Below are 12,470 nucleotides of genomic sequence, written 5' to 3' on the forward strand. Positions count from 1 at the left end.
ATTGAACTGAATAAAACATTTACAATCTTGTTAGGGTAAAACATTATGATATCTGGATAGAACATTATATTTCTCAATCATTTGTCATGAAATATGGTTTGGATCATGACTTTGCATTAATGATCGTTTTACCGTGTATCCATCCTTTACATGACCTTTCATCGCCAATTCAATGTCATCGTCATGAATTCCATGCTTTGTTTGCTCCAGGCCCGTGATGTCATTGAACACGAAGTTGTAGAAGTTTCCTTTTTGGATTGTATGGGTTTGCTTCTGCAAAATAATTAATCTGTAAGTCAGTGATTTTCATGCAACTCAAATGTGTGTTCAGGCTTCTACAAATGTTATAATATCAGAACAGTGATCATAATAAATTATTATCATTATTATTATTATTATTATTATTATTATTATTACCCTTATTACCCTTATTATTATTATTATTATTAAATAATTGGCTAAACATTTTATTGATAATCAGGGGTGCATCGGTCGCTTCATGCAACAGCAGGTGTCAGTATTTTTTCACGCGCATGCATTTTGGCTTCAGTACAGTAGCTGCTGCTGCCAGTAGGCTATCCTATCTGCACGCAACAACGCCTCAGCCACCGTCGAAGAAGAGAAAGATACTCGTTCAAACCAAACTTTTAGTTTCAGCTCCTATAATTCAAGGCATTCCTTGAGAAGATGTACAAAGACTACACAAACATGTTTCCTACTTCCTACTATGTATTCACATTAGGGTAAAATAACCCTAATGTAAAGCACTTTGAGCTGCATTTATGTCATGAAAGGTGCTATATAAATAAAGTTTATTATTATTATTATTATTATTATTATTATTATTATTATTATTATCGCAACCAGGCTGCAGGCACCATATCCGGCAACAATGCACGTATCCCCCCCCCCCCCCAGCCTGCTGGCCACAGAACATTTATATATATCATGATCACGTGTCAGACCGTCTGTAAACACAAAGGGGATAACTGTTCGTCGTCCAGAGAAAAGAAAAATAACCGGAGCTTTCCCTTTGTCTTTTATACCATGTGAAAACCAGATGTCTAGCCAAGACCAGTGCAAAACCAGTTAACTCAAGATAAAACCGGAAACAGGAAACTGTTTACGGATATTTTTGCATAGGATGCGTCGAACGCGAATGGGAAGAGAAAATGATGGTAGGGATGGTACAGAGAACAGCGCGATCGTTTATTAAACCACAAAAAGACCACTTCGCGTAGATCTACGCGATTGGCACGCAACGCAACATATTTTAATTCACGTAGATCTACGCGATTGGCAGTCAATGTGTTAATGTAAAAGAAAAAAAACAAAAAAAAAACATTCATCATATTATTGTTATATATAGGAACTTAACCCCCACCAAGTATATTAGTTAGTAGTACAATATATACACATAGGATGCATAGCAAGCAAGTGCTACCCAATATGTATTATGTATAAAATTAAAATAGGCGATAGGTGAATGATGCAGTAAGTTGTCAATTGTTTGTACGAGCTCTTGTTTTATTGGATCTTGTTTATTTGATACACTTATTGGTTTTTAGCTCTTGCTCATTTGATTTTCCTATTTGTCTCATCTGTTTAAGAAAGTAGGTAGCTGATATATTGCACTTTTACCTTAGCGCTAGGTATACTCTTATTTGCTTGTTTTAGAAGAGAATGCACTTAAGACTTCCGGTGATTAGTAGTTTTCTTGCCTACCTATGTTGAATGCACTTATTGTAAGTCGCTTTGGATAAAAGCGTCTGCTAAATGACCGTACTGTAATGTAATGTAAAGTATGCTAAGCAAAAGCAGGAATACATTACATGACCATTCACCAGCAGATATGTTATATTGGATCAAAATGCATCACATACTTGTTTGGTGTAACTGCGTTGATGCACATGTGCATCATGGGTCATTCTCCCACGAAAGATGCTGTTGGCAGAGTTGATGAAGCTGGACTTGCCAGATCCTACTGGTCCATGGAGCAAGATCCTGATTTGTTTGATGTGCTGATCTTGAGGCTGGTATTCCTTCACATGGTTGAGCAGTGCGTCTTTGTTACTGAAGAAATAAAATAGAAATACACACACACACACACACACACACACACACACACACACACACACACACACACACACACACACACACACACACACACACACACACACACACACACACACACACACTATTAGCAGATGATGTTTGCTATACATTACACTTTTACAAATGGTGAATATTTTACGTGATTCATTCCTAGTTGTTCCAGAAAGTAGGTGGTATACTTTAGGGCTGTCAATTTTCCTCAATAATCCCATTTATATTTCAATGCTTTATTTTTTTTTATATTCGAATATATTTGAATAATGTATTTAATATATAATAATTTATAGTTGTACAATAATAAACACCCACATGCACACATACACATGCTGTAATAACAGGCTAAAACAAAATAGTGAAACCAAATATATAATTTAAGGGTTATGGCTTTGATTTAGGTTCATTTTCAGTTTTTTTTATAAAAGGAGAGCAATATTCTTTGAGACACACATCCGGGTTTTTGACCAATAAGGCCCGTTTTTGGGGCAGCTGATGTTTTTTTGGGCTAAACAAAGGCATCACGTGACATTGATTCCCTTCCCCTATTAGTTCATACTGGGACGTGACGTATGTGTAGGCAGAAGAATATATTGGGGCTCTTTCTCTCGTCTGTGATCCATCACCGCTTTACGTCTGTGCGTTCCTGCCTAGTGCCTGTTTTTGCTTTGGTGTACAACGGAGTCGAGCAGGGAACTGTAGCTCCACCTCAGCTGACCTACAAGCCCACACCGCGTTGCATCAGCGACCCGTTTTGGGCTTGCAGATCGGCTGAGGTGGAGATAGCTCAACTGCATGTTGAAGGGATAGGACGGCTGTGAATGCCGGATAGGACGGCAGAAAGAGGCAGTGAAGAGAGAAGAGCTGAGCTCCTCTACATTACAGGAGGACAGAATGGCCAGATTCACTAAGCTGGTCGTAAATAAGGTGTAAATAAAGTTCCTAATGGAAGGTGTATTTTCTGTAAAAAAAAAAACTGACGTGCAATTCACAAAGGGGTGTGTATATCCCTCAAACGTGCGGATCACAGGTGTATGTCATGATGAATCTGGACGGCTGCCTGCCAGATGGTCGCGTTCCCAAGAAGTTCATTTGCATTGTTCCACTCCCCTTTTCGCACCATAAAAGGCAACAGGAAATTAAATATCCAACCTTAACTTCACCGTAATGAACAGTGTTGCCATATCCGCTTATTATAAGTGAATTTGGGCTTATTTTTCTGTGAATATTTCTGTAAATATTGGTAAATATTGGTAACTGCGGGGTGCAGGTTTTGGGCTTGTTTCTAAAGTGTAGGCCCTAGTTGCTTATTTGGGCTTAAATATGGCTGAAATATTTTCATGTCATGGACCCCCAAATTAATACGTAGGCTAATTTGTCCCTATAACCCCCATCTGAAAATGTTTTGTGCCCCGTACCAGATTTGTGTTGTTAGAATGTTAAACATTTCTTCCAAATATTCCACATTTTATTTCAAGATTTTTTTTTTAAATAGCAGATCTACAAGCTCACAACGCGTCACATCGCGAAGCGTTGTGAGCTTGTAGATCAGCTATTTTCAATTTGCTTGTAGATTGGCTTATAGATCGGCTATTTTCAATGTATACAGTATCTAATTTCAATGTATACAGTATATAGGTTTAATTAAAGTGTTCATAATGGCCTAGTGCCATAGTTGCTTCTTTTGGGCTTGTTTTCCTAGATCTGGTTGCTTATTTCTCTCACAAATACTGGCAACACTGATGCGGAGAAGTTCAACATCGTCTCTCGTCTTTTAAAAAAAGGCGTCACATCGCCTAGACAGATAACTTGTACATCTGCTCTGTCTGGAAGCGGGGATCAGCTGTAATGCTCTCATGTGTAATGAGACTAAAGAAGTTAACCCCACCACCAAATAATAGATAAAAATGGAAGGACATTATATAAGCCTTTTCTACTGAATATTGCTCACCTTTACCGAGATAAAAAGATAACGTTGAAAATAATCCAGGGCATACAAGTGGAACGCTGCTATCCGATTATGGACCAGAGCTTATTGATTACTTATTGATTAAATTTGTTAATTTTGGATTAATATATCACTGTCCTACGTCGGAATGGAGAATGGATCTATTCTATCTGGACACAGCTTTCATCCACTAGTTTCTTCATCAGATGGTAAGACTTACTAGGCATTCATGTGATAAATATACAGTAGCCTACAATATTATGATAAATTAATTAACCGCGCGAACACTGGAGGTGCGTCTGAGCATCCGCAGTGACATTAATGCATCATAGCCTATTTTCATTATTACGTTACACTTTGGCTGAGATAATAATTAATTATTATTATTATTGACTTTTTCTGGGGTTCTGTTAAAAAAATATAAATAATAATAATATATATATATATATATATATATATATATATATATATATATATATATATATATATATACCCCCAGAAAAAGTCAATAATTATTATCATTATAAATTATTTTATCATAATAATAATAACTAGATGTTAGGGGCCAGGGTCGCTTTGCGGCCCTCACATCTAGTTTTCCGTCGTCACATCAGCTTTCCGTCGCGGCCCTCACATCTAGGCCCTAGATCTGAGGCCTGATCTGAGGTTGGTCCAGACAGAGTCCAAAACTCATCAGATGTCAGGGTGTTCAAACTCTCCAAACTTTCCTCTGTCATCCTTCTAAGACACACAGACTTCCTGTATCTGGTTGCTATGGCAACCTGCCAGATCAGGCTGAGGGTCTGATAGGCAAATCAGAGAATCAATCAAGCCGAGAGTCTGATCACAGATCGAGGTGGGGTAAGATGCCTAAAATATAGCCATAGCTCTGATCAACAGTCTGTGGCAAGTTTCGGGGCAAATGGAGTGATCCTGTGCTTGCTTACCCCGGACGAACTTTCGGAGCTTTTGTCAATTATATAGTAGTAAGATAGTACGATATTAAGATAGTAAGATAGTAAGAAAGTAAGATAAGATAAGATAAGATAAAAATAATAATAATAATAAAAATAATAATTGTTATTATAATAATAATACTTTGAAGTTATGTCTCCTCATAAATAAAGACCACAGTGTTACCAAACATTATTTGTTATTTAAGAAATATGTTTTCTTACTTCCAATCCACCTTTCTCCATTCAGCTGAGGAAAAAAATACATAACAAGTCACCAAAACATCAAGCATTTGTCATTATTTAATCATGTTTGAACATTGTAACATTCTGCAATCAAAGAGTGGAGCTTGTGGAGGTGGAGATCCAGGTGTTGACTTTTCGTTTCCCATAGCTACAAAGTAAGATAATGATTGATTATGTCTAAATAAAAGTATATTTCACACAATGCACATGAAGTTAATCTTTCCAAACAGGTATCTTTCCAAACAAAATGAAAACTGCAAAAGTAATTCCCATTTTCAAAAACGGAGATAAACATCAATTCAATAACTACAGACCAATTTCTCTACTATCACAATTTTCCAAAATTATTGAAAAACTATTTGTTAAAAAATTAGATCAGTTTCTAGAAAAACATAACCTTTTGAGCAATCATCAATATGGATTTAGAGCTAATAGGTCCACCACAATGGCGGTAATGGAACTAGTTGAGGGAATCTCAACTGGGGGGAATCTCAACTGGAGGGAATCTCAACTGCCATTGAGAATGGGGAATATACGGTGGGAGTATTTATTGACTTGAAAAAGGCTTTTGACACCATAGACCACAGCCTATTATTAAATAAACTTGAGAGATACGGTGTAAGAGGGATAGCTAATTCATGGATAAAAAGTTACCTAGAGGATAGATATCAATATGTTCAAATAAATAATGAAAAATCGGGACTAGAAAAAGTCACCTTCGGCGTCCCTCAAGGTTCGGTTCTAGGTCCGAAATTATTTATACTATATATAAATGAGATATGTAAAGTGTCACCAATATTAAATTATGTTTTGTTTGCTGATGATACAAACCTTTATTGTTCTGGGAAGAATTTGGAGCAGCTTCTGAATACAGTGGAAGGGGAATTAAAGAAAATTAAGACATGGTTTGATATTAACAAGCTATCATTGAATTTAACTAAAACAAAGTATATAATATTTGGCACCAGGAAAATAAAAAATCAAGCTACAATTAAAATCAGTGGTATGGAAATAGAAAGAGTATATGAAAATAAGTTTTTGGGAGTAATGATAGATGATAAACTATGCTGGAAATCACATATAAATAATGTAAAAATAAAAATGTCCAAAACTATTGCAATATTACATAAAACTAAATACATCCTCTGTCAGAAATCACTGTACTTAATATATTGTTCACTCATAGTTCCATACATTACTTATTGTGTGGAAATATGGGGTAATGCATACAAAACGAATACCAACCCTATTTTTTTATTACAGAAGAGAGCCATAAGGATAATAAATAGATTAGGATATTATGAACCGACTAATAAACTCTTTATTAAGTATAATACCTTAAAATTCTATGATATAGTAGCACAGAAAACAGTTTTATTAGCATTCAAAGCACAAAAGAAACTGCTTCCAAGATGTATTCAGAATCTGTTTCAAATTAAAGAAAATCAGTACGAGTTGAGGGGTATACTTATGTTTGAAATTATTACAGCTAGAACAAATATTAAAAAGAAATGTACATCGGTAATGGCAAGAGAAATATGGAATAGTTGTGAAAATGACCTAAAGAAATGCAGTTCGATACATAAATTCAAGAAAATGTTTAAAGATAATATTGTAGATAAATATAAAAAAGAATTATAAACCATTACATGTTATTTTTTGTAGATGAAAAGACAAATGTTGTCTTTGTCTTTGTTTTGTTTTGTTTTGAGTATTGATTGATGTTTGGTTATTGTTTGTTTTATAATATCATAAGGGTAGGCACTATAAGCTACGGCTTCAGCCTACACCTTTTCGGTCCATGAATTTTATTATTTTTTCTTCCTTGGAAATGTTAAATGACAAACTCTGTACATGGCTTAATGACCGAAATAAACTAATTAATTCATTCATTCATTCATTCATTCATTCATTCAAGTTGAGGCGGTTCCAGGGGGTCTCCAACAAAATAAGGAATAGTTTAATCACTTAATCCCTATTTTAATTTGTCTATTTGAAAATAGCCGATCTTAAAGCTAAACTTTAAGCAGGGGTTAACGCTGTAAACTGTTACTTTTCAAAAAAGTTAATTATCAACACACTGTCAATCAAAGTAGCAAATCAAATTAGTCAAATTAATAAACAGTTACTGATCGAGATCATGGTCAAGGTGTATTTATTGTTATGTCTTGTGAAGAGGTACATAAGAGTAAAATTATTTTGTTCTCTATTCATATTCGGCTGTGAGCCTATTTATTTTGGTTAATACATTGTCTCTCCTGACAGAGAAAGGTTATTGCAATGATGACTGAACTACAATAAAGATGGCGGTGTGCTGTCAAAATAACATGGATTGACATTGTCAACCCGTGACAATGTCAACGGGTTGTTCTACACGACACCAGGGTCAAAAACGTGATTCTTTCACAGTTATTTTTTTTCATCTGTGTCATTTCAGATTTTAGCTATATATATATATAGTAACATAAGCTAAAAAAAAAAAATCTTAGTATTTAGAACAGCGGTTGTAAAGAACATTCAGGGCATATTTGCCAGTGATTATCAGTAAAACAGTGGTTCTCAAAAATAGCAGATCTACAAGCTCACAAACGTGTCACTTTGTGCAGTGCTGTGAGCTTGTAACCTGACTCTGCCAGATGGGGGCGGTATTGAGTAACTAGTTTCTCAAGACACAAACGTGTGACGTAAGCTTCTTGGATCTGGAAGCGTCAGGTTAGTGAGCTTGTACATCTGCAAACTCTTGAAAGTGTTTGAAAGATCTTGAATAATTTTAATTTTTTTTATAAAAATCTTCTCTTCTGGGGGGGTCCGTGGCCAAATACATATAATTTTAGCTTGCCACGGAAAAGTTTGAGAACTACTGATGTAGGAGACATTTGTAGAATCGGCCTCAGGTCTTAAGGCAGCACCTCTTGCTAGGTGTGTAGTAACTACTTTCCAGTCACACCGGGAGGGGTAGGCCTACATAGGCTACATTACACTATGTATGTTGTATGAATGCTGTTGATAACAATGATTTGTAATTGTTTGTTTACCGTCTAGGAGGTCCGGCTTGGCCTGCTTAATGCCCATTATACCTGCAAGGATGAGACAGACAGATATTAGTATCTTGAGAACAAAGGGATTCTACCGTTGCGCCTCAGCCTTAAACGGCCAGTCCGGTGCGTCACAGGGGTGGGGACAACAGATAATAATAATAAATAATAAAGCTTTATTTATATAGCACCTTTCGAAACAAAGTTACAAAGTGCTTTACAGAGATAAAATACACCATGCAGTAGGAGTGCACAACAATAGAAAAATATATATATGAAAACATAAAAAAAATATGCAGCAATACAGTAGGACACAATGGGTAAAAGTCTTTAGGTAATAAAAGCAACTCTATATAAGTGGGTTTTCAGGAGGGATTTGAACCGGGGCACAGACTCTGCAAGCCTGATCTCTAAGGGGAGGGCATTCCAGAGAGTCGGGGCTCTAAGAGCGAAGGTCACCTTTTGACCGATCACCTTTAGTTTCTTTATGGGAGAATGGGATTTCGAGTAGAGCTTTGTCTGAGGACCTCAAATTGCGCTCTGGTTTATATGGCTCGAGTAGGTCGGAGATGTATCAAGGGGCCAGACCAGAGGTAGCCTTAAAGGTAATTAATACAATTTTAAAATCAATTCTGAAAGTGATTGGGAGCTAGAATTGGTGAAATATGATCGTACTTTCTAGTGCCGGTCAGGACCCGGGCAGCAGCATTTTGGACCAGTTGTAACCGTTGAATTGATTTGTTAGAAAGACAGGAATATAGGGAGTTACAGTAGTCAAGGCGTGAATAGATGAATGCATGAATTACTTTAATTAAATCGGGGGTGGATAGGAAGGGCTTGATTTTCACAATGTTTCTGAAGTGGTGGAAGGATATCTGAATGACCTTTTTTACATGGCCTTCAAAATTGAGGTCAGGATCAAGGGTGACCCCCAGGTTCCTTACGGAGGGCTTCAGGTTTGGAGCTAAAGAGCCCAGGTTTAGACCCGGCAGGGCTCTTTGCTGGGTGGGCCAAATACGAGAACTTCGGATTTAGAGTCATTCAATTGTAGAAAATTGTCACACATCCAAAGTTTGATGTCAGCTAGGCATGCGTAAAGTTTGGGTATGCTGGAGGAGTCGTTTGGACTGATGGGGAGATATAATTGGGTGTCATCGGCATAGCAGTGAAATTGGATGTTGTGACTATGGATGATGTTACCAAGGGGAAGCATATAGAGGGAGAAGAGGATGGGGCCAAGGATCAAACCTTGGGGGACGCCGGAATGTAGGGGGGCTAGGGATGAGGTTGCATCACCAATGTCAATGGAAACAAATCTGCCGGTTAAAGGGATACTTCACTTTCGGGCCGGGGACACATTTAAAAAAAATATTAAAAATAAATGAAAAAAGTTATGGAAAATTCATGGCCCCCTCACGACACGCAGTGTCCTACTAATGTGTGAGGGGGCCATGAATTTTCCATAACTTTTTCCATTTATTTTTAATATTTTTTTTAAATGTGTCCCCGGCCCGAAAGTGAAGTATCCCTTTAAGTACGACCTATACCACTCAAGGGCGGTGCCTGAAATGCCCACCCAGTATTCCAGCCGGCTGATCAGGACCGCGTGGTCGATCGTGTCGAAGGCCGCAGTCAGGTCCAGTAGGACAAGGATGGAACAGTTTCCTAAATCTGCGGCCATGAGGAGGTCATTGACAACTTTCAGGAGAGCCGTTTCTGTGCTATGGAGAGCACGGAAACCAGACTGAAATTTCTCGAAAAGGCAGTTTCCACTCGTGGCCCACGAGCTGAGTGAAATCTACCTTTTCTACAACTTTGGACAAAAAGGGTAGTTTGGATATAGGTCTGTAGTTATTCATGGCGGAGGGGTCAAGGTTTGCTTTTTTGAGCAGGGGAGTGACTAGTGCAGTTTTAAAATGGGCGGGAACGGACCCAGAGGACAGTGAGCTGTTCACTATTGATAGGATATGGGGACTGACGGTGGGTAGGATCTCCGTTGAAAGGGATATCTGGTTGAAAGAGGAAAAGGAGGCCATGGGGAAGCTTGTGGCTGCATCTGGTTCTCGGAAGGGGGGCAGAGGAGACTGTGAGGTGACCAGCTGGGATCTAATTAGATCTATTTTGTTTGAAAACATTTTTTAAAACTCCTCACACCTCTCAGGGGAAGCAAGCAAATTGGGGTTGGGGGGGGGGGGGGCGACGGCGTGCTCAATTGTTCTAAAGAGAGTTCTGGAGTTTTGAAAGTTCTTGGCAATGAGATTGGAGAAGTAATTTGCTCTGGCATCTTTAACTGAATTATTGTAACATCTTTTAAGTGCGCGGGTGTGATCATTGAGCCAGGGTGAGGTGACGTTGGGTGTGTTGGTACGAGTTTTAAATGGAGCGACAAGGTCAAGGGTAGTTGGGCAGATGCTGTTAAAGTAGTTGAGCTGATTGTCAGTAGAGTGAGAGAGGGCAGGAGGTGTGGCAGAGGAGATAAACACAGAACTGAATTTGGCGGAGGTTGAAGGGTTAATGATAATGTTATGTTAATGTTAGCGAGAGCGAATGGGAGCCCGTACTTTACTGGGGGGGGGGGGGGGAGCAATCAGCATATAAAAAATGATGATGCACTCTGAGGCGTTGTTTACTAGGTTGACAATGCTCATGCCAGAAGACATCACAAGGTCAAGGATGTGACCGTTGTCATGGGTAGAGCCAGTTGGCTGAATTATAAAATCGAAAGACTGTATAAGGGTGAGGAATTCTCTTGCCAGCGCATTATTGGGACAGCAGATATGGACGTTGTAATCGCCGAGCAGGGTCACCCTGTCGTAGTTGGGCATGGATAGGGAAAGCAGATTAGAGAACTCTGTGATGAAGGAGCTATTGGGTTGGGGAGGACGGTAAACTAGGATAAACAGTGTGGGTTGGTGCTTAATAGAAAATGCCAAATACTCAAATGAGGGGAAGACACCAAATGACAGGGCAATACAAGTGAACTTATTATTAAAAATAGCAGCAACACCACCACCACGGCCAGCGGGCCTGGTGTTCTGTAGGTAAGAGTAATTAGGAGGGGAGGCCTGGTTAAGGAGACTGAATTCATAATTTTTCACATATGTCGCAAATGTCGATGTTATTTGAAGTAATAAAATTGTTACAAAGAAATGACTTTTCATTGAGCGACCTAATATTCAGAAGGGAGACTTTAATATGGATGGGGTAATTCTTGTTGGGTTGGTGTGGGTGTATAAATTAGGATTAGGTTGTTGGAATTAATCCCGGGGCCCTTGGGGATGTTAAGAATTCTTTGGCCAAATTGAACAGGGATTAAAGATTGTGAATGAATATTGGGAGAAGTGACAGGTGAAACTGCAGTGGGAATAGGTCCCACTGTAAGAGGTCCGCCCGGCCAGCAGGGGACGATGTAAGGGCTACGGGTGGTATGGGAGTGACCAGGAGTAGTCACACCGTGGGGGTGGTCAGCCGGGTCAGACGGGGATGCAGAAGAGATCAACGCTGGAGCAGCACAGACAGATTACTGGGCACAGTAATCTATGGTGTTCCTAAAATTCACAAAACCCTAGAGAACCCCCCCTCCCCTCCGCCCTATTGTGTCCTCCATAGGCAGTCTCACTGAGCCCTTGTCTCAATATGTTGATCATTTTCTGAGAAAAATGTGCTAAATTTGCATTCCTACCTCGGGGACACCACTGACGTTCTGAATTTAAAATGTGAACACGCTGACACTATCTTAGCTTCACTTGATGATGTACAGAGTCTCTATACATGCATACCGTCTCTATACATATGGTCTAGCCATTTCCCACTACCTAGATACACGCCCGGCACACATTATGCCCCCTCAGCTTTTTTGACAGAACTCTAATAACTTTTTCAAGTACTCTGGCAACTTCTATTTACAATGCCAAGGGACTGCTTTGGGTAGTGCTTTTGCCCCGTCATATGCCTGTCTGGTTATGGGTTTTTGGGAAGAACGTTTTATACATAACCCTGTGAATAACATTTTTCTCCCTAAAATAGTTTTATGGCGTCCTAAAATAGTTTTATGGCGTCGGCACATTGATGATGTGCTCATGAGCTGCAAGCGTTCCTCCTGTATGTAAACTCCACCACTAGGTACCTAACTTTTACCTTGGAGTTTAACAATAAAATCAATTTCTTAGACCTCACCAT

At 38.7% G+C, this 12,470-nt stretch overlaps 1 protein-coding gene across 1 annotated transcript; it reads right to left on the bottom strand.

The window, feature by feature from the left end:
- Positions 1-132: 132 nt before the first annotated feature.
- LOC308081251 (interferon-induced protein 44-like) lies at positions 133-8,467 on the bottom strand (the record flags this gene model as incomplete). The annotated part of the gene is made up of 5 exons (XM_080457639.1): positions 8,292-8,467; positions 6,088-6,120; positions 5,236-5,260; positions 1,884-2,073; positions 133-273 (listed from the first exon to the last, which is right to left on the bottom strand). Coding segments are annotated over exons 1-5 (426 nt in total), but the record flags the coding sequence as incomplete, so codon positions are not given.
- Positions 8,468-12,470: the final 4,003 nt, after the last annotated feature.

Source organism: Gymnoscopelus braueri (assembly GCF_963280865.1).
Source record: "Gymnoscopelus braueri genome assembly, contig: SCAFFOLD_517, whole genome shotgun sequence".
Lineage (NCBI taxonomy): Eukaryota > Metazoa > Chordata > Actinopteri > Myctophiformes > Myctophidae > Gymnoscopelus > Gymnoscopelus braueri.